Consider the following 22,810-nt stretch of genomic DNA (forward strand, 5'->3'; position numbering starts at 1 on the left):
TGGCCTACTGCAGAAGTAAATGTGCAAGTCTGGAAATCAGGAGGCCTGAGTTTATAACACACCCTGGCAATGACCTCAAGTCACTTCTCTATATAGGTCTCCATTTCCCTGGCTACAGTTCAACAGGACTGAACTAGATCTTTTTATCCTTCTCAGGTCTAAAGTCTGACTTATAATGAATAGTGAGGCTCCAAGTGGCTATTAAGTTCAGAAGGAACACTCATTTGAGGAAGCTCTGTGGAGGAACTGGGACTTGTACTCAGACCCAAAGAATGAAAAGAACTTGGTATTCCAGAAGAAGGACAAAGGATGTAATAAATGGGAGAAACAGAAAGAGTAACTCAAAGGAGAAATGAGTCCAGTCCTTTCAAGGGCTAATGAGATCAATCTAGTGGGCAAGTTCTCATGTCAGAGGTGGAAAAGCAGGGAGAACTCAGATCCCAAAGGATTTGAATAACAGAAAAAAGAATTTAGATTTTTGTCCTGGAAGAAACTGAAATCACCAAAAGCTTCTAAACAGGTATACATTGTTAGAGGGAATCTCATTTTCCTAGCCCCATGTTTTCATAAGGAAAAGCATATTTATTCCCATTGAACAATACTAGAAACACATTTTCTGTTCTTCTTCAAATTCATCTCACTTGATTAGGGACATATCCAACTGGCAAGACTGGGCAAAAGAAAGGAATATACCTGGCTCAGTGGCCCTTACTCTGCTTCAACATTTTCTTGCAGTTTTGGTACATAAACTCAGTCAAGGGAGTAACAAGAAGCCTGATTCTGGCCACACAGTAATGGAAGATCATCAACTCAGTCTACCAGTAATAAAGCTGATAAATGGATCTCACTTCTGTTGACTATTTTTCAAATGATTTAGAATCAAGAGGTGGGGAAAAGGCATGATTTGCCACCATTACCAACTGCCAACATAAATACGATAATAGCAGTGCTCCAGAAAGACTAGTCAGGTGGCAGCTGGATGGAAGGAGAAAAAGTTGACATCTGCAAATCAGTGGCTGAGTTCCTATAGTAATTCGAGCATTCGGTGACTCATTTAGAGCCATCAAGTATTATGTGGACTCTAAGTTAGTAACCATTCAAACCAAAACATGCACTTGAGCCAATCTGCAAGAGTTAATCAAGAAGAACAAAAAAACCTAAGACCTAATTACTAACATATTTTTATCAATTAATGTCCTTTCATAAGCAAAACTGGTTCTGCTGACCAGTGGGATTATTAATTAAAGGAACCAAAACAATTTTATAAAGGAAGTCAAAGGCTAACCAGTCCAGAACCATATCTGGTACACAGAAGAATTCTATTATATTACAGACTGATATCATACCCAAATGATATATCAGCCCCAAAATAAAGAGAAAAGCTTGCAAAACTTGTCCACATTTCTAAAGATGATCATCCCTATTTGTCAAGCTTCCTCTCAAAGGAGGTCTCCTGAACTTCAAAACCTTAAGAGATTCTGCTGTCTTCTAAGTTAACAGACCTCAAAAATACTATGAGTGCTTCTCCAACTAATTTTTTTATTCAGCCTGATTAGATCATGTTCCTTTAATTAATGCTACATGCATATATATGTGTGTGTGTGCATATATATATTATATATATATATCAAAGTAACAATCACCTTGTTTCATATCCCATATAACATAAAGGCAAATTTCTTTAAGAAGATAACACTGTGAGCATCAAAGGTCTGTGGCCTAGGTGAGCTCAGAGATCTATGGCTTTTTACTGCCTTCCAAACCAAAGCCAGACCCTTACTAGGACTATGACACCTCCCCTGACTACTGTAATTCTCAAACACTGCCCTGATTCCTTACTGTTCTCTGTAAAACCAAAACAAGCAATTCCACAAGTTCGAGTCTGATTCTCTTTCTTCAAACATGTTATATTACTCTAAAGAGCCACTTCAGCTTCTTCAAAGTAACCTGGAAGTGAAAATTACTGGCAGAAGTAAAAAAATCAAAGTATGCTCCCTAGATTAATTAATAAACAAAGCCTATAATTTTTTTGTTAGAATACTTATTTTACCTACTTCTCTTGGCATTCTACAGTATAAGTTATTTGATGGTCATTTTCTGCAAACTACATTCTTAGGACCACCCCTCCCAACCCACCCCTGCCCGTGAACAATTTGATAGATAAAAGATGAAATCTCCTATGGGGAAGAAGGGAGTGACCATCATAAGGCAAAAATTTTACTTAGATTAGGAATTACCCATATGGTCCCAATAAACTATCCTTCTAAAAAAAAGAAATGAGCCATCCAATAAACTCCAAGTTGCAGCACACTACGCTTAAAATGTTTTGTGACTGACCCAACACAGGTACGATGCTCTCATTATGTTATTTTCTCTTAGCATTTCACATTAATCTCTCATATTTTATGAATACTTCTGGTCTGACATAATAGAGATACCCTGCCTCTATATTTAGATTTCAGAAACTGAAATTCCTTTTTTTATTTTTTTAACATTTCCTCAAAAAGTTTAAATATAATGTAATGCACGGAGGATTTAAAAAGATATGTTTTTGTACAAAGATGACAAAACTGAATTCCCTGTGTAAGGGGTGCCATTTGCTATTTTGACAGGCTCTCCCATATCACTCACTTGGCAGTGACTCTATATTCAGGTCTCTGATCTCTACAAGTCACTGTTTTCCTCTGGTCTCATTTACTCAACATTTCCTGAGCAGTTGTGGAAGGATCAGGCACTGTGCCAGTTCCTGAACTACAGAAGTGGATCAGGAATGGTTCTACACTCAAGAGTTGGGACCCTGGGGAGTTCTCTTATACTGGGAACTCCACACATACCTCCAGCTCTGCCAGGCCACTGCACCCCTGATTCCTATCCCTGTGCACCCTCCACCTCTACCCTGTTGCTGTTCCAAAAATCCCTGCCCTTCCTGTACCACACCTGAGAGGTCCCTTCCCTTACAACTTGTGCACATTAACATTTTAATTCTTCTTAATCCAAAGGTAATAGCAAAAAATCTTGTGACCAGTATTAATTAAGGTTATCTCTCTCACCAGGAGGTGAGAGAAGATATTCATTTTTGGCTGAAAGCTAATATGGAAACAGCAAGTACATGGCACACCTACACATGAGGTAAGACCAAATAAAGAATGTTACATACTAAGTACAAGACCAAAAAGGATGGGTGCTATCCAAAGAAGGTAGAGAATTCTTGGAGTGTCCTAAAAAACATAAATGTCATTTTTAAAGCACAGTAACTCCAGGAATGCAACTGGAAAACAGCAACGTCCAGGGACAGCCCTGTGCACTGCTGCTAAGTGATCATCCCCACCCTCCATTTTTTCCAGTGAGGTATGAAGCTTAGGACGGCAGGAGTGCAATGAAGGTATGCCTGGGGGCTAACGCCAAAGGCAAATGCCCCACAGAGGCAGAAGCAAGGATTGAGGCAAGGAGACAGGCACGTACCTGGCCTTCTTGGACTTAGTCCTGGCTGTTGAATCCGCACAGCTCCGCTTCTCTTTGGCCTCCTTAGTGCCTGAGGCCTCCCGGGGCTTCCGCGCCTTCTTTGCGCCATCCTTCTGCTTCGGCTCCTTGGGCTCCTTGGCCTTCTTCGGCTCCTTGGCCTTCCTGGGTTCCTTTGGCTCTTTAGGTTCTCGCTTCCTCTTTGGCTTGGGCTCCTTGTCCTTGCTTCCCTTTGCTGCACCCTCTTGCTCTCCTGGCTCCTTTTTTTTCCGTTTCTTTTTTACTCCAGTACCTCCACCTCCACTGTCCTCCATCCCATTATGGGACATCATTTTCCTAGGAAAAAGGGTATTAGCTTCCTCTTCAGCAGCATACAGGTCCTTCTGGGGCAGACGGTGACTGGCAACATCTTCAATTTTCTCTTCCTGATCAGTACTGCAGTCAAATGGGGATGGGGATTTATAGTCAAAATTGACAGAGGCATCAGACATTGGGGAGTGATTCAAAACCTTTAAATTTGACAACTGTAAAAGAAAGATAAACAAGTATGTTACCCTTCTATTGCATGCTTTGTACAAAGAGTGCTATTAAATCTGAATGCATGGACTTATTCAACAAGTATTTATTGACTCCTTGGGGATACAGTAGCAAGTGGGACACAGTGCTTTTGCTCATATGGAGTTGTAGTGAGGTACTGACAGAATGTTATGTAAAAAAGTTAGTAAATAAGTTGGGCACAGTGACACATGCCTATAATCCCAGCTACTCAGGAGGCTAAGATAAGAAGATAAAAAGTTCAAGCCCAGTCCTGACAACTTAATGAGACCCTGTCACAAAATGAAAAATAAAAAGGACAGGGGATGTAGCTCAGAAGTAAAGTGTGTGCTCCTAGTACTACAAAAATAAATACACAAATTAATTAATTAAATTAATTAGTATATAAAAACTGGAAGGATTTCTACTTTGTATGAAGAAATCTGAAAGGCCTTTTAAGTTTTATGTCCAAATAGGCAACTAAGCAATAGCTTTTCAAAGAATACCTTTAGAGGTCACTAGGAGGCACAAAATCCTGGGCACATCATTCTGACCCAGAATGGCATTTATCTTGCTAATACATACACAAAAACTTCTATTCAAGGGCTGGGGATTTAGTTCAGTTGGTAGAGTGCTTGCCTCGCATGCACAAGGCCCTGGATTCAATCCCCAGCACCGCAAAAAAAAAAAAAAACAAAAAAAAACTTCTATTCAAATGCACTCTGAGACCTTGGTTGGGAATAGGTGGTATTACTGGGGTGAAAGAATATAGTGTCAAATTGAAATGTTGCTTTATTTCCCCAAATGTTGTTCTTACCTATTATTCAAGCAGCACTGATATTCAGCTAGGCTGATTTTTGAAGAAAATCAGGATCATTCAAACTTTTGCCTTTGATTCTAACTAAAAATGGTGTTGTTCCATATGATTATCTATCTCAGTAACCAGATTCAGCCCCAAATAACTTTTGGTCATTTGCAAAAACCAAACTATTCATATAGGAGGGAGCTTTACTGTGATAGATGTTATTAGAAAGAATGCATCACAGGTGCTGAAGGCAGCCCTACAAAGGACATTTCAAAGCTGTTTTTGAGCACTATTTCAAAAGATTACACTCTCCCAAGGCGACCACTTTTAAGGGAATATCACTTGGAAGTAGAAGTTTCACCTCATACTTTCCGGTCTGCTGTTCCAATAACTATTTGCCATTTCATAACCAAGCTTAGGTTGGCAATAATCAAGTAATAATGTAGGTGCTAGTTCCAGGGAACAGCACTCTCTCCTTGGACTAGAACAAAGAAACGACTGAAGGAAAGTCCAAGAGGGAACAAGCAGGCTTTCCAGGAAGATGGTTACAACTGTCTTCAGAGGATGGCTCCAAAACAGTACCATTTGTGAGAAGCGTACTCTCCTAACAAGGACTGTGATAAAGGCACACAAATACTTGCCCAGTGTGGTTGCCCTCCACTGTACAGGTTACCCAGTCTGTGTTCACACTTCCTGGCCCACCCTGGTAGTGACAGGGACTGCTAATTCAGCTCATGTTTCCCCTTCTGTTTTTCTTCCAGTGCCTTCCCCAGCCTGATGCCCTCAAACATAACACTGAGAATCCCAGAAGAAAAAGATGAAAGAAAAAAAAAATGTATCTTTATAAAAAATAAAAGATCAGCCTCATAAACAAGTCTAAATTCAGAGGGAATTGGTTGTTCTGGCAGGACTCACTACTTATTTAAGGGGAGGGGAAGGGTAGAGGAGAAGAAGGGAGGGAGGGGAAAATAATTCAGTCCCATTACCTCATTGCTAATTTAGCACTTAAGATGGTTTAGGAAAAAGAGGAGCTAAGAAGACATAAAATGAAGTTAAAATCAAATACAAGAAAATGGTTAAGTTGTTGTATTTTATATCATGTGTTTCTCAGTACAATTTTTTAAAAAAAGATTTTTAAATAAAATTCAAGGCAAGAAGGAAATCATCAGTAATGGACAGGTATCCAATTGAAGCCTAGATCCTGTACATGGCCATTCTGAGAATATTACTGAATTCTGGGACACTTTGTCCTGAGGGATCAAGTTTTCATAGCATACAAGGGTGGAGAGACCAAAAAATTGAGACATAGGTTTGATTATTAAAGAGGCTTTCAAAGTTAACCCATAAAAATACCTAATTCTATCAAAGTAGCTTGCTGTAGGTCACATCAAGACCTTTCTTCAAGTCATACCTAATGTCAAGGCCTTTTTTGTGAGGAGAGAGTTATCCAGAGAAGCTAGAGGCAGGTGGTAGCAGGGGGATTCAATCAAGAGGCAATAAAATAAGAGCAACAGCTAATACTCATTGCACACATGTCATATGGATAAACTAGGACTGTATGAGGCATACTGAATGATCTCTAATCTATACAATGATCCTATGAGGTCAGTATAAAGATGCCCACTCTGTACAGAGAGAAAAGGAAGATTAGAGGAGCTCTCATTTCAACTCTTTGTCTGACAAAAAGTTAAAGCTCATTTCACAGAGCATTTTGTATCTCTCATGCAACCGTAACACATTGCCAGATGACCAAACCAGCAAGATAGGACTTAATTAAACATGTTAAATATAAAGGCATATACCCCTGCTTTAAGAAAAGGTCAGGTAGTTCTTTCTAAAACTAAACGTACAACTACCTGATGTCTCAGCAATTTCATTCCCAGGAACCACACATGATTTGTCTTCTCTATCCCCCTCACCTTATAGATAATATGATTCAGAGAAATGAAGTAACTTGCCACTGTTATATTCCTAGACAGTGGCAGAGCTGGGCATCCTAGAGGGAGAAGAGAAACCCAAGAAATGCAGCACACTCAATGTTGAAAAGGGTAAAGTATCCCAAATATTGGATTTAGTAATAAAAATATATAAATTCTGAATTTTGAAGTCAGTAATCCACTGGAAATATTGTTTTTATTTTTAAAGCACCTTGTTAGGAAACTGGAAAAGATATTTGTTGAGAATTCAAAACCATAAAACAAAAAACAATTTCTTTCTTATGTCTCAAGTTAAGCTGTTTCAGTCCTACCAAACAGAACATTAAACCACCATTCTAAAAATGGCTTTAAAAGGAACAGATCAGAGATGGACCACAAGGTGCCAACAATATGTTGCTTTACATCAACAACTAAACTGAGACAAGAATCTAGGAAAAGAACACAATGGAATGGAAAGAGACTGACTGATAAAGCATATAACGATGCTAGTACACAACTGCACGCTAGTAATAAAATCTGTCCCTTTGATTCAAAATTATTAATCCAGGGAGGGAGAAGGGACAAGAAAGGAAAAGTACTGGGCACTGAAATGGAGTAAACTATGTTATATGTATTTATGAACATGTCAAAATGAATCCCAATATTATGTATCACTATAATACACTAATAAAAATGTTAAAGAATTATCCACTGTTGGGTGTGGTGGCACACACCTGTCATCTTAGTGACTCAGGAGGCTGAGACAGGAGGTTGGCAAATTTGAGGCCAACTTTAGTCACTTAGCAAGACCCTTAGAAACTTAGTGAGACCCTGTCTTGAAATAAAAAACAAAAAGGGCAGGGATGTAGATCAGTGGTAAAGTGCCCCTGGGTTAGATTCCCAGTGTCTCCGCCCCAAACACCCCTCCCCGCAAATCAATCAATATTCCTGGAAAAACACTTAAAGATTTTAAAGACTTAAATCTTAATAAACAGAACTAACACCAGAAATGGAAAGATTTTCAGAAAAGAGAAAAACCCACTCTGGCCCATATCGCGGAAACAGACAAACCCAGGAAAAACCTTGGCCTGGAACAAGTAGATAAAGAATGGTTCTTTTTAATCTATGTCAACCTTTTAGTCTTAAACACTGTGGGTATCCAGAATTGTTTTGATATTTAAGATAAAATGGAAGTCAATAATGATGATAATAATTGCTGACTATACTAAGCCTGTATACTACGTTTCTTAAAGGCTATTATGCTACCAAAACAACCAAAAGAAATTGTTCCAATGACTCCATTTTACAAAACAGAAGCGGCTCAGAGAAAAGGTTAAAGAACTCACAGATGGTAAGTGGTGAAGCTAAGATTTGAATCAAAGTTTGACTCCTGTTTCAATTGCCACTACCTTCAGTAACTTCATACTGATGCATATTGTAGACACACAGATCTTAAAAATGACGATCAGTAAAAATTTCTAACCTCCTCTCCTTTGTTTCCAACGCCTATTTCACAACATTATATCTCTCTAGCTCTTACTACAGCATTCAACTCAATAACTTCTCCTCTTCTATCCATTTTCTCATAAATCCACTTGTCTCCCAGATCAGATGAGAAATATATAAAGAATAAGCAGAAATATATTAAATAAGTGACTTAAAACTTTTCGACTCCACCCGAAGGGTCCCAAGATGAGGAGGGATAATGAATATGACACGGCCTTGGCAGAGGCCAGAAGACTAAGATCACATCCATAAGAACACATGTGCTTGCTTCCTCTTTCACTGTGTTTCTTATTTCTTGTATCCTCACAGAATGAGAACTTTTTTTTTTTTTTTTTTTAAACAAAATGGGAACTTTTGATCATTGATATCCACTATGGTTTGGAAGGTATCTCTCAAAGTTTTAACTCAAGGCCCACGTATTAAAGGCATAGTTGTCAGCCTGCAGCACTATAGGGAGATAGGGGAACCTATAAGAGATGGGCCTAATGGGAGGAAGCAGATCACTGGGTGCATGCCAAAGAAAGGTTATTGGGACCCCAGCCCTGACCTCTCTTCTTCTCTCACTTCCTGGTTGCCATGAAGTGAACAGTCTTTGCTCTGCCATGTTCTCCTGCCATGATGTATTGCTTTGCCACATGCCCAAAGGCACAGGGCCAAGTGACCATGGACTTAAACCTCTAAAACTGTGAGCCAAAATAAACCTTTTCTCCTTTTAAACGGATTCTTTCAAGTATTTTTTCACAGTGATGGAAAGCTGACTAACACAGTGTAAATATAATAAAGAGTTCATGAAAAATTGTCAATTTATTATTATTTATTATTAGGAAAAGGATCAGCTAAGGGACCAGTTGGGGAGTTACTAAGCAGGTTAAAAGTCACATAAAAATGGAAAGGAGTTGCTATGCATTTCTTTCTTTCTTTCTTTTTAAATAATACTTATCCATTTGGGGATTGTTTTCCCAAGGGTAAAAGAAAGTTAGATAGAGGAAGACAGTTCTCCACAGCTGCACTGATACTTGTATGTGAGCTAAAAATGCCCCAGATCTAAACCTTTCATCAGCACTTGCAAGATGCTACAAAGGCCTGACTACCAGACCTTTCCAGACTCCTCTGGTCAGCAGTGGGGATAAGGCATATTAGCTTTTAAGTTGTTTTCTTTTTTTTTTCCTCCCCCCAATGTTTTCTATATATAAACCGACTTAAAGCCTCTTTATTCGTAGAATTTTAAAACTAGCAGCTTATTCCCATTAAAAATATTGTTTTGTATCTGTCTCATAATTTTGTCTTATAAATATTCAGGCAAACCCTAAGATTCTGGACAAGATGAACCTTTGAGGTCACCAAAACTCAAACTCCCATCTCTCTTCCAGTAAGCACGGCCGGCACATGCCACAGCTGGGCAGCTCAGCTTCTCAGCATACGCTTCTTCGGCCTATCTTCCTGTAACCATCCACATGGGCAAAACCACCAACAGATGCGTTTAACCTCTGTTCCATGTGATGCCCTTACATCTTCACTTCTTCAGGTTATAGGTTCCTAGCTTCATTCATCATATCTCATATGAAATGAGTCAGCCTTCTTTCACCACCAAGGTCACTTCATTATAACCTCAAGTGTACATTTCAGAATACAAAATCAGTTAGAATGATAAAAGCAAATCTGTTAAAGTTAAAAGGGGAAAATATTTTACATCATTTAATGCTCAGATTTCTTTTTTCTTTTCTTTTTTGGAAGAAGAGATGAGTTGGGTAAGGTCCTTTTGAAATATGATTCCAGGGTAAGGATGTTTTGAATCTTGGTTCAATTGGGCAATTTACTAATTATTCCTCTTTGTGATGCTGAAAAGGCCTTCCAATGACTACCAAACTAAAGATCTGACTAGTACTAGCCATGAGCATCAGATCCTCTGTGGGATGAGGCAGAAAAGTCTTAAATGTAAATTATTTGCTCATCCATATTATCAATTTTGCTATTCTTCCTCTTTTACTACTCTGAATTATGGACCAAGAATTGGTGATCCATATTCATGGAAAACAAATTCCTAGAGATCTGAGTCCTTACCTCCCCCACTATTTTGGAAACCAACTGTTTTGGAAACTTTGTGACAGCTAAATCTTTATTCTAGTTCACCTTTGGTCACCACCCCAACTTGAGCACCCAATTTCAGGCCTTTCCTTTCTTCCTTATTGCCATGTGCTTCATCTTTCCAAACCTAACACTATATCACATTTTCCTTCCCTAAAACCTGGCTGAAACCTGGCCCTCCCCAAGAGATATCACCTTTTCTAAAATACTCTCAAGTTCCTTGGTGAGGCTGACATTCGTTATGCCCTCCCATTCTTCAATTCCAGAGCATTACTCTCCCACCTACAATGTAAAATCCTGGCTCCTCCAAGGCATATGCCACCCTCAACTTTAACTACCTGTTTGTGAACAGACTATACATTTCTTTTTTCTTTTTTTTTTAATAATTTTTTAGATGTTGGCAGACTTTTATTTTATTCATATATTTATATGTGGTGCTGAGTATCAAACACAGTGCCTCATACATTCTAGGCAAGTGCCCTACCACTGAGCCACAACCCCAGCCCCCGACTATACATTTCTTAAGAGAAACAATTTTTTAAGTCACTGCTTAAGCTGGCCTCAGGTAAAACTCAAATATTTCTTAGATGAATAAATGCTGAAAAACTTAATAAATGTTTGTTTAGTGAACTATTTGCCCCAGGGAAGGAAATACGGTCTAAAAATCTAACCGTTTTTGAGATTCCTACAGCACAGGTTAAGGAAATCTTCCTGCTTATCTCCTTTGTATTCTCTAAAGGGCATTAAGAAGGCTCTGCTAAATCAACTCTTGGTCATGGAAGCAGGGTTCTCCCATAGTTATCCAAGTCTGGATTGCCTCCTGGTTACAGTTTCAATTTTTAATTCTACTTATAACACTACATTTTCTTGTGTTCACTGCTCTAGATAGGACACATACACCAAAATTATTCTTACCTCTTCAGATTACAAGTGCCTGTAGACCATACTATATTTTATGTATCTCATAATGTTTGTCATATTTATACTTCCTTTAGTACCAAGTAAGGAGCTAAGATAAATAAAAAAATCAATATTCCTGTTATTATTAATAATGTGAGATTGTCCCCTTATGAAGAAGTATTTTCAGCTGTACTATGTATCAATAGTGCTACATAGGTTTTCAGCAACTGGAATTCACATTGTATGTCTCTAGCTAAATTTGTTCCTGCCTAATACTGCTTAGTCATCGTAGGAATTAAAATATATACATTTCTTAGAGGAAGTTTATTTTTTAAGACAGATGAAAGACTGTTAAGTGATTCATTTTTAAATGTCTTATTGAGGTATTTTTCTTACATTTCCTTAGGCAATACAAAATCAATCTCTAAATGCTTTGTTCTTGGCATACTATTCCCATTATACCCTATCTGGTTAATAATAAGCATGATCATTTACAACTGAATTCTGATTAACTTGTAAAATTTATTATCTCAGTTTAATTTACCTTGATAAGATTCTGAAAAGGAAATGAGGAATTCTTATGATCAGAATGCATTTACACATCATTTTTCTCTAGAGGAAAAATGAACAGGAGGGTTTTTTAAAAAATGGATTTTTTAAACTGCTACTTCTAATGCCTTAGAATCATGATAAAATAAAGTTTGATGTTTGCTTTTGCCATATACTGAAGACTTTTTTTGTCACTGATATTCTGCATACTAAGGAAATGACAAATTATTCCTTTACTCTATTTCTACATGTGAGGAGGCATGCATGACTATTCCCATTGTAGAAAAATAAGGCTGAACTTGACCAAAATTACCAAGTGCTAGAGTGGGAATTTCAAACCTGTTCCATGGGAATCAAAGCCCAAGTTTATTCCAGAACAGTGATTCTTTCCTACAGGAACGAAACTCTCTAGTACATGCTCAATCCTGGAGCCTACAGACTGCTTTAGCTTCAATAATATTTTCTACTTTAACGCCCTGCATCTTCTTCCAGTTCATCTCTCAGTGTGACCTAACCTCAACATTGGTAAAACTCTTCCTGAAAGTAGCTTCACTTATTTAACATGCTCCTCTACCATAGTTAACATTAACTTTAAAATAAAATAAAATTCTGTTTACCGACACTACTGTGAGGTCTGAAATGAAAACTCATCTACATGAAGCTACATAACAGCTGGCTGACACCGAGAGTCTTAATACAAACTAATAAATCCATGAAAGAAAGATATAGGAATTCATTTTGGGGTAAGTGCTAGAGAATGCTTTTATTTAAATAAAAGCTTACCTTAAAGAATGTTTAAAAAGTTAAATATGTAAGTTTTTTTAAGAACTTCAAAACTACCCATGTATCATAAATGGCAATAGTTCTGAGGGTCTGGGATGTCTTCAGTAGTGCATTCTTTTTTTTAACAGTGGCATAATATTCTATTAGATGGATGTGCTGATTTAAACAGTTCCCTTTATGATGGCTATGTGGGTTCTTTTCCATTTTTGCTAAAGCCTTGTACACACAATTCATACCTGCGTATATCCAGAGGATAAATTCCTGGCAGATAAAACTGTGTTCTCTGTAGTGCTCACTTACCAGCTAAAAACTCAACAGGACACACAGAAACCCAGTGTGCAAGATATTGTTTAGTCAGAGCTTTTTCTGTTAAGAACTGGCAGCATGTGAATCAACTTCCTCAAATCAAAGGGACAGTCCAAAGGCAAACTTTGTAACTATATCTCTATTTCACCCTACATTTGACTAGGGTTCCCTAGGGAAAGACTAGAAAGGAAAATGGCTGGTCCCATTGAGCCACTTTGCACAACAAGGTCCTAGTGAAAGGCAGGGGTACAGAACCCTCAGTTACTGGGTTATTATCCAATTCTGCTACAAGAAAACCAGCCTATCAGAGATAGACTGTTTATAAGAGACAGAGGTAGATCTCTACATCTCACTTCCCTGAGATTGGAGTCTCTGGGTTCCAACCTTCAATATAAAACCACCAGGGGAACAGAAGTAGCAACTAAGGAAAGGGACCCTGGAGGAGTCACATGGTCTGAAATTATTATGAACTTCCCTCCCCTTCAAGAAACCTAATACCAAATAGTTGATAGTTACTTCCTTCCAACTAGTTCATTATTTCCTCTGAGAGAAACCCTCCTCATATCATTATAAACAAGAATTTTATAAATAAAAGAATGCTAGTAAACTAAGTTTCCCAAGTGAATGATATGTAAATTGTAAAGAATTAGAGAGTTATTCCAAGACAGCAAACATTTCTACACAGCTAATTTGGAATAAGGCTGATTTGCAATCTTCATTATATATATTATATTATATTAAGAAGACCTGAGCAAAAGGAAGAATCCATGTATTGTCATTCAGAATAGAGTCTGTTAACACATGGAGAATGGAAGACAGAGGGGATAGGGAAATACCAGTGGTTATGATGTGAGCCAGCATTGCCCATGTCCTCTCATTAACAGCATGAAGCACACCAGATGTGTTCCCTTGAAAGAAATGGGACCACTCACCTGCTTCTCTTTCTTCTGTATTTTCATTTTCATCTATTAAGGTATTTATTTCTGCAAAACATAAAAAGGCAAAGGTTACGATAAAACCCAAAACTGAACATTTTAGATTAGTACCATAACAACTGTGACACACAGGGAAAACATAAAATAGGGGATTAATTCCACAGAACATGATGTTCAACAACCCCCAGATCCCTAAGTGTAGACCTAACTACCTTATCACACCCTAATTTACTGTTCCAGATGGGATGAAATCAAGAAGATATTGTCCTTGTAGATCAGATAAGTTATAAAGGATGCTGGCTATTAAAGCCAGGAAGTAACTAAAAGAGGACCCAAAAGTAACAGCATGAATTTACTTAGAGGGGTGGGGAAAGAGGGTGGAAATAAGGTCAGTCCTCGTTCCTTTTAGAAAAAAAAATAATAAATAATGGCTACAATGGACAAATCAATGTAAAACCATAGAAATATAGGCACTAAGAAAGAAAGTTAGGGCTGGGGTTGTGACTCAGTGGTAGAGTGATTGCCTAGCATGTGTGAGGCACTGGGTTCCATTCTCAGCACCACATATAAATAAATGAATAAAATAAAGGTCTACCAATATCTTAAAAAAAAAATTAAAAAAAAAAAAAAGAAAGAGAGCTAAAGGGGTTCAAGGTAATTCTGAGGAGAGTTGGGTGTCAGATGGAGCAGGCATGCAATTTCACTGAAAGCACTCATTATTTGATTTTTAAATCATTGACATTCTTACATGATGAAATAAGATTTCACTAAAATTCTTAATATGATTTTTTTAAATGATAGATTTTATTCTATTCAGGACTTAAGCCCCCATCCCCACTCCCACCACAATGTCCTTCACAATACTGAACTTGCTGACACCATAAGAGCCTAGCAATTGACTTTACAAGTGCAATGGAGAGTCCTAGAGAGAGGAAAGAACCCAGAATGTGTGACTGCCTGCATCAATAACTACAAGGACTGATTCAGCTCTGAAGCTCTCACTTCCCTCAAGCCCAAACAACGGGGGGAGCAATAATGACTCTCAGCTTCTGACTTGAGGTCAGATGTCGACACTTGTCTTATACTTTTTGTTTACTTTGATTTCCTGGATATCCAAAACAGAAACAGAACATTGAAGGACTAGAAAATCATTCCAGAAGCACACAATTATTCTTATGTTTCATAATTATTTCCCATATCCAAATGAATGTGGTGAGTGGGCATTAAATAGTTTTATTTAAAGTAAGATAAGCATTTGAGGTGGTAGACATGTAATCTAGTTTGATTTAATTATTCCATATTATATTTGTAAATCCTAACAACATCTTGTACCCCTATAATATATACAATCATAATTTGTCAATTTCCCAAAAAAAATTTTTTAAATTTAAAAAGGAGTCAGTTCTAGATAAATTATATTAGTATAAGCTTATTTCCTTTCTCTCTCAACTTCAAAATATCAGACACAGAAAAATGGCATTCTCAACAATCACAAACTACCACAAATACTGAAATGAAGAAAGGAGTTGGAGGACAGGGATTCCAGCTAATAAAAGGGTACCATCAGGGCTGGGGCTGTAGCTCAGTGGTGGAGCACTTGCCTCATGTGTGAGGCCCTTGGCTCAATCCTCAGTACCACATAAAAATAAATAAATAAAATAAAGGTATTGTATCCATCGTAACTAAAAAAAAAAATTTTTAAGGGTATTATAGGTAATAAGCCAAATGTACTCAAAATTCTGCTCAAAAAAACGAAATTATTTTAAAAATTCAAAAAATTTTCACCAGATTCTTTGGCTCATGAGCGTGATAACCAGGTGCTCACACAATTGTGTGAGATATGCTTCCCCACTAAACCTTGTTACATTACCTGTCTGACGTGAAAAAAAAATTCACTAATGCCAATAAAAGGCTTACCAATAAAAGGCTTTGTGACGCAATCACAAAGCAGTAAAGACACAAAATTTCCGATTCAGTATCACAAACTAGCATGCAAATAAACAGGTTCCAAACACTGTCAGGAATGAGGGAAAATAGGTCCTATTTATCATTGCTGACAGCACCTTTAACTGTTTCAAGCTCCCTGAAGATCACTCGGGCAACGTGCCACGAGATCTACAAACCGTTATAATCCTTTTGTATGGCAATTCCACTTTAAGGAAGAGAACACAAGGAAACGAACCAGGAGAAAATACACCTGAGCCCTTAGAAGAAGCTGAGGGATGAGGCGGGTGTAATGGGCAGGTGCTATCACAGTGGGGGCTAATGTGAGGGACCACCACTTGTTGGGTTCGCCTCTGGATACCCCTAAGAAGGTCAGAGGAGGTAAATGAGTTCAGGTTAAAAGACTGAGTAAGGCTCAAAGGAAAAGAGATGGTGAAAATTCTAAACCGAATCTTTTCCCCTCATCTGGTGTGTATGTGTGTGTGTGAAACCCCAAAAAACAGGAGTTATGTGACTGTATGAATAACTGCTCTAGTTCACTAAAAGCAATCTCAGGCAAACCTCAAGTTATTACTGTCAAATCATTTTTAGCACCCCTATAGATCAACACATGTCAGCTTGTTACCACCCCACAAAATAACAGCCGTTATCAACATCAATAGATGTTCAAAAAGCATTCATTACCTTTTGCTTCTCTGAATAGCACCCCACATCCTACATTCTCCCTTAAATTACTTCTAGTTTTTAAACCTTTTTTAAAAGACACACAACTATCTAATCCTTGTGTAAATCTAAAGTTTATGTACCAGGAATAGATTAACAGATACACCCTAGGCTTGGCCTTCTGCACAACACTAGAAATGGTTTAATGACTTTTGTTGATGTGTTGCCATCACTCAGAAGTTGTGATCAGATCCTTTTGACTTAATAAAGAACAAATCAAGTAGTAATTTCAAGGTCTCAACACAATTAGAAACACATGATCCCAAAGCCCCTGTGTGGGCAAACCAGGAAATCTGTCAACAGGGGGGGAAAAAAATCACATGTGTAACTTCTGAATTACATGAAATCTGGTAAGACTCTGGTTCTCCTCACTGCGTTTCAATGTCTGAGTATGAATGTAGCATTTAATTACCTTTCTGAAAAGACATGCAGTCAATAATATAAAAAACAAACAATATAAAAGTGCCCATTCCCTCCTTTCACCCACCTAACAATGCTTTTATTAAGAAAAATAAGTGGTGTCAGGTTACAATAGGACATTTTGAAAGGTGGTATTATCATTATTATCCTCTTTAGTTAAGAAATTATGTTCAACAGTACCTGTGCCATTTCCAAGTTCCTCAAAGCTGTGATATGGACACTTAAAAATATCAAACATTTGAATTCACCTTATCTTAAGAACTCTGCCATCCTACCAATCCCTAATCAGCACAAGAATCTATCAAGACTGGTTGTTGTCACAAAGATATATGCAAACAGACCCCTATTATACCATATATGTTCACAAAGACAACAGTAGATGTAACTGACCAGGTATTTAAGGATAAAGAGTATGTGGGAAGCAACTCCTCAAATTTTCTGCAATGAACATATTTTCATGATCTATTTATTCCCATCTTCAACCTTGAGGCAGGTTCCCCAAGAGCCAGTTTAATGACAGCAGGTATAAATAAGGTAATCCCACAGGACACAGGAGTGACTCATTTGAGAAAAGTTGATCAAAAACGCAGAGCCTTCCAGGGGAATGACACTTCCTTAAAACCCCTATTAAGCACCTCTTATCAAACCTTCTGAGACATTCTTGACCACAAAGAGTCTAGTAGGTGATAAAGTCCTCAGTTTCCCACTTACTAAGCTTCCCCTGCTTTATTAAGCTTTGTGATACAAATTGGATAAAGGTATTTATGTCCTTTGCTAGGTTAAAGTACTTTATAAGGAGATACTTTTAAAGCATGGGTTTGAAGTGCTAAAAATTTGAATCCAGGTTCCAATGGGATTAGATACGCAAAACCTCTTCCAGATATTGCTTCCTCACCTGTCAAATGGTGATAATACCTGCCTCACGGGATCTTAGGAGAATTAAAAAGGGCAACTATTTATATGGTGTCTGATACAATGAGAACAAAAACTATATGGCAGCCTCTGGGTTTGTAGCTCAATGAATATTTGCTGAGGGCAGAGATCATTTTTTTCCTCCTAAAATTATTCCTAAACCTCTCTCTTTCTCTAGCCCTCCTCTCAATGAACAAGTTCAACCCAAAATAGTAACAACACTAACAAATCCTCCACATACCTGAAAATTTAACTTACTTCCATATACTTTACTAAAGCTGTTTTTAGAAATGATTCCCTAATTATTCTAACTTACTACAGCATTAAAAAATATGAACCATTTTCTCTTCTTAAAAGTCTCACCCACTGTTTCTTCAAGGCCACTCTCTCCTGATGTCCCTCGAACAGCAGGCTTCAAGGCTCTGCTTCCTCCTAGACTCCTCCTACTACAAAGTCCAATTCTTCAGTGTTATTGTTCCCAGGATTCAATGCTCTCAACAGCACATAGGCTTCCTAAGTTTTCTACTCAATCTCCAAACCTCTCTCTCTACACAGTGACCACTGTACATTCCCAAACTCAAGTTCTCTTCCTGACCTTGACATGGATGCATCCAACCAACCCTGTCCAGTTCTAATGAGGTCTGCCACAGGCACCACCAAAACCCCCTACACTTCTTCAAAACCCTTCACTTACACACACACACACACCTGCTCCTGTGTCCCATATTGGAGGTTAATGTTCCACAATCTGCCATTCAACCCCAAATTGAGTCTGTCTTTATTCCTTTCCTTTCCCTTAACTCCTTTAAAATTCCTCAATATCTTGGTTCTTCCAGTCTACTCTGGTTTGTTTTCACATTTTTTTAAAAATCATTTTTGCCTAAAATAGCCTCCTAAGTCCCTCACTATACTCTCTATTCTCTTAGACACACACACACTCTCCTCCCAAACCCCTCAGAGTGCAGAGCTCTGTGTAAGTGAGTTGGCCTCTGATCCTTGTCTATGTTCTGACATCATTTTCTATCCTAAAATCCAAAGATCCTGAACACTTGCAGGTCCTAGCACCTGCCCTGCTCACTTAGGTCCTGTTCAATCTGACTTTGCCTGAAAATTCTTCCATCACCCTGCCATATCTGGCTCTGGCTTCTTAGGCTTAAAAACTTGGGTCCAGTGTCATATTGTCCACAAGCATCTCATGATAAACTATGAGAGTGATACTACCGAGTTGTCATCTTTTACCTGTCTGTGTATGCCGTTAGCTACTGAGTGTCTAAGCCCCTCTGGGAAGGAACGCTATCTATGGAATAGAGCTCAGTGACTGCACCCTTACATGATTATTTGTGGGATGAGTTACTGAACAAATGAGAATGCTCTGTTGACAGAAAAGGATTTCAGTTCCCATTTTATTCATCATAACTGGTGGTCTCTATTTTTTTCTTTCCTGTTGATTTTATCCTAATCCAAATTTCTCAACAGCCTTCATTCATACTTTTTTACTTGGCTTAAGAATTTAACAATAATACAAAGAATAAAACAAAATAATCATTCCCTGACTACTCCTCCCCTCTCATGATTCACTCTCCTCAGAGGTGAGATATTCATTTGATCAATCATTTGATCTTCAGCTGTTCCCCTCAGGTTTCTTCCATCATATTCTAAGTCAGGTTTTTTTCCTTCAATTTTTAAAACATTATTCTATTGGCTTCTTCCTATAGAACGGAAGTCAGAAATATTTTTTATAAAAGACCAGGTGCTAAATGGTTTCGTAAGTCATACTGTCTCAATTACAACTACAGTCACCCACCTCACTTACTGATGAGGAATGCCTGAAACTATAGAGAGTACCCCATATGTACTATATTTTTTCCTATACATACTTTTTTTTGGGGGGGGTATTGGGATTGAACTCAGGGACACAATCACTGAACCACACCCCCAGTCTTATTTTGTGTGTGCCACACCACCTGGTCTTATACATACATATCTATGATAAAGCTTAATTTATTCTGTAACAGAAGTTGTGTGAATGTGCTCTTTTTTCCTCAAAAAATAGCTTACTGTACTTTCACCTTTTCACTTAAAGGAAGAACTTAATGGCTTCTCTTTGGCATAGTGCCAGCATCACTACTCTTGAGCTTTGGGGCGGCTGTTAGGTAAAATAAAGATTACTTGACCGCAAGCACTGTGATACCTCCACAGTCACTCTGATAACCAAACAGCTACTATGTGACAGATGGATAGGTGTATACAGTGTACACAGCACAGATACACTGGAAAAGGAGATAATTTACATCTCATGGCAGGAAGGAAAGGACAGCACAAGATTTAATCATGCTACTTAGAATCATGGCATACAAATGAAAATTCATGAGAGGGATGTTTTGGATTTTTCGTTTGGGGGATGTTGGGGATTGAACATAGGGCCTCAGACATGCTAGACAAGAGCTCTACCACTGAGCTACATCTCAACCTCTATGAATAATTTATTTCTAAAATCTTCCATTTTATATTTTTGGCACAATTAACTGTGATCCAAACTGACTCAAACTATGCAAAGTGAAACCATGGACTAGGAGGATTCCTGTACTCGGTTCTGCAGCGGTGTGAAAGCAGTCAAACAAGTGGATATAGTTGTGTTTCAACAGAACTTCATAAAAATAGGAAGTTTTCCTCCTGTGAAAGATGAAGTGTTATTTTTCCAATAGTTAGTACTATTGTTTATTAATTCAATATTTAATTCACAGTTAAGCTATAAACTACAGTGCTAAAACTTTTTTGTGATTTTCCCCCTAAAGATAATTGTTACCTCATTTTAAGATTAAATTTGTTTTCTATGAATCACAAACTTATACCAAAATGCTAGTCTAAAACCTTAAAATGAAAAAAAAAAACCTTAAAATGCCTCTCAATCTAAGTTTGATTTTTGATTTTTCTCTTGTGGGTCAATATATCTGGGGTCCTCCATCAGACATCATTTTCTCCAACCTACTTCAAAACTACTTTCCTGAGCTCCTCCTCTCCATCCTCCTGGGAACTCACCCACCCATCTCTCCCAGGGGTGGGCTTATAAGTTTCTGTTCTCTAGGTTTACCCTTTTTTTTTTTTCTTTTGTGAAGCCTAATGTTCAATAACTCTCTCGGAAATACCTGAATGAGAGGTAAGTTGTTGGGACCTTCGTGACTGAAAATGTTTCTATTCTACCTTGATGGTAGCAAATCACAGGGTGGAAGTCAATTTCTCCTTGGAATTTTCAGAGTACAGCAACCCCATTGTCCTGTTTCTTTTACCACCTCTGCTGAAGAATCTGAGTCATTGATTCCTGATCACTTACAGATGACATCTTCTCTCTCAAAGTCTCTGGGATCACCCTTTCACAATGATGTGCCCTGGAGCTATTTTCATCCATGATATTGGACAACTAGTAATGCTTTCATCACAATCTGGAAATGAAGACCTTTCAGCTCTCAAAGATTTGCTTGTATTATTTCTTCATAATTCTTTCTCTATTTTTTTTTCTTTTAATGGAACTCCTGTCACTATATTTGAATGATGGACCTTTCCAGCTGGATTCTAATCCCTCTCTCCTCACCCCCATCTCTTCATATTTTACTTTCTGGGAAGTTTCCTCCACTTATCTTCCAACCTTTCTCTTTTCTCTGGGGCTGGCCTCAAACTTGTGATCCTCCTGCCTTAGCCTCATGAGCCACTGGGATTACAGGTATGTACCATAATGCCCAGCCTGATGTTTTATTTTTATGGTCTCCTAAGCTCAAGTCAACTAACCAACGACAGAAGGGCATTCAAATGACAAATGATCACTCTTTCCTTTCAAAGACAACCCTATGATTTAGTGGAAACATTTCTGTTTAGTGGAAACATTTCTGTACAACTAGAATATTCAAAGTGATATGAGAAAAGGCTTCTGTTTTAAGAATCTCCTAGATACTCAAGCTCTGGATAGGATCATAGTTTTCATTAAAGGATTTTTTAAAAATCTATGGATTCTTTGAGACACCTGAAAGTTTTCTGGGGAACACATGACAATGTTCAAATCAGATCTCTGAAAAATTATGGATATAACTTGGATAGACAAAGTTTATACAGGTGAATCTTTGATTTTCTCCACTACAGGTTGGAAATAACATTATCTTAAACTCGTGATTACTGATCAAGTATTCATGTATATAAAACTGAAAAGGAGCATGAAGGTAGGGACCACACCTATTTTGACTGCTCTTGTACATCTAATACTAGTATTGGTGAATTAATAAATATATTAACACTACACATGGATTTATCAAAAGTAGGTCAAAAGAAAAGGATCATACCAGTGCAAAGGGAAGCATATGAGGTTGGGACTAAAGTCTACCTTCCCAAGATTAGCAATGTGGAGAAAAGGGACAAGGGGGGAAAGAGAAAGAAAGGGAAAGGGGAAACACTGGGGAATCATATTGGCCAAATTATATTTTTATAATTATTAATTTGTGTGCATGTACAAATATGTAACAACAAATTATAATGCACCAATAAAAATATGGAAAATAAAATAAAACCCACTTTCCTCAAAATCTAGGTGCCTAACTTAAAATTTATGCCAAGTATTATAATGAGAAGGCACTAGGGCTATCACCACTTTCCTTTGCTGGTTAGGAAGAAAGCATTACCACTACTGACATGAACTCAGGACTATTCTTTTTTTTTTTTTTTTGGTGCTGGGGATTGAACCCAGGGCCTTATGCTTACAAGGCAAGCACTCTACCGACTGAGCTATCTCCCCAGCCCCAGGACTATTCTTTAAAAAAAAAAAAAAAAGTATTCTAAATATTCAATGTATTAGAATAAAACCTGTTACCCTGCATGAGGGTAATGTGAGACAAATCAAGAGTAGTGAATCAATCCCTGCCTGCGAGAAGATATAACCAGCAATAAGGATAATAGCAACCTTCTAGTAAGGTTATTCATAAACTCTTGTTACTGGACCAAGAATATTAGAAAGTCCACTTTGAGGTTTTTCCAGCGTGGCCACTGTCTGC

At 37.8% G+C, this 22,810-nt stretch overlaps 1 protein-coding gene across 6 annotated transcripts in view; it reads right to left on the bottom strand.

Moving 5' to 3' along the window:
* Positions 1-22,810, bottom strand: part of CHD6 (chromodomain helicase DNA binding protein 6) — a 225,131-nt gene that overhangs the window by 148,766 nt on the left and 53,555 nt on the right. For 5 of the 6 annotated variants that reach the window (XM_079126884.1, XM_079126885.1, XM_079126886.1 and 2 more), the window contains 2 exons: positions 13,776-13,826; positions 3,463-3,983 (listed from right to left, as the gene is read on the bottom strand). In XM_079126884.1, coding sequence (XP_078983010.1) covers positions 3,463-3,983; positions 13,776-13,808 — 554 coding nt within the window. In that variant the 5' untranslated portion in view covers positions 13,809-13,826. Of the gene's footprint in view, positions 1-3,462; positions 3,984-13,775; positions 13,827-22,810 lie in introns of those variants that run through there. The other variant, XM_079126887.1, reaches the window with a different exon arrangement.

This window comes from Sciurus vulgaris (assembly GCF_902686455.1).
Source record: "Sciurus vulgaris genome assembly, chromosome: 2".
Classification (NCBI taxonomy): Eukaryota; Metazoa; Chordata; class Mammalia; order Rodentia; family Sciuridae; genus Sciurus; species Sciurus vulgaris.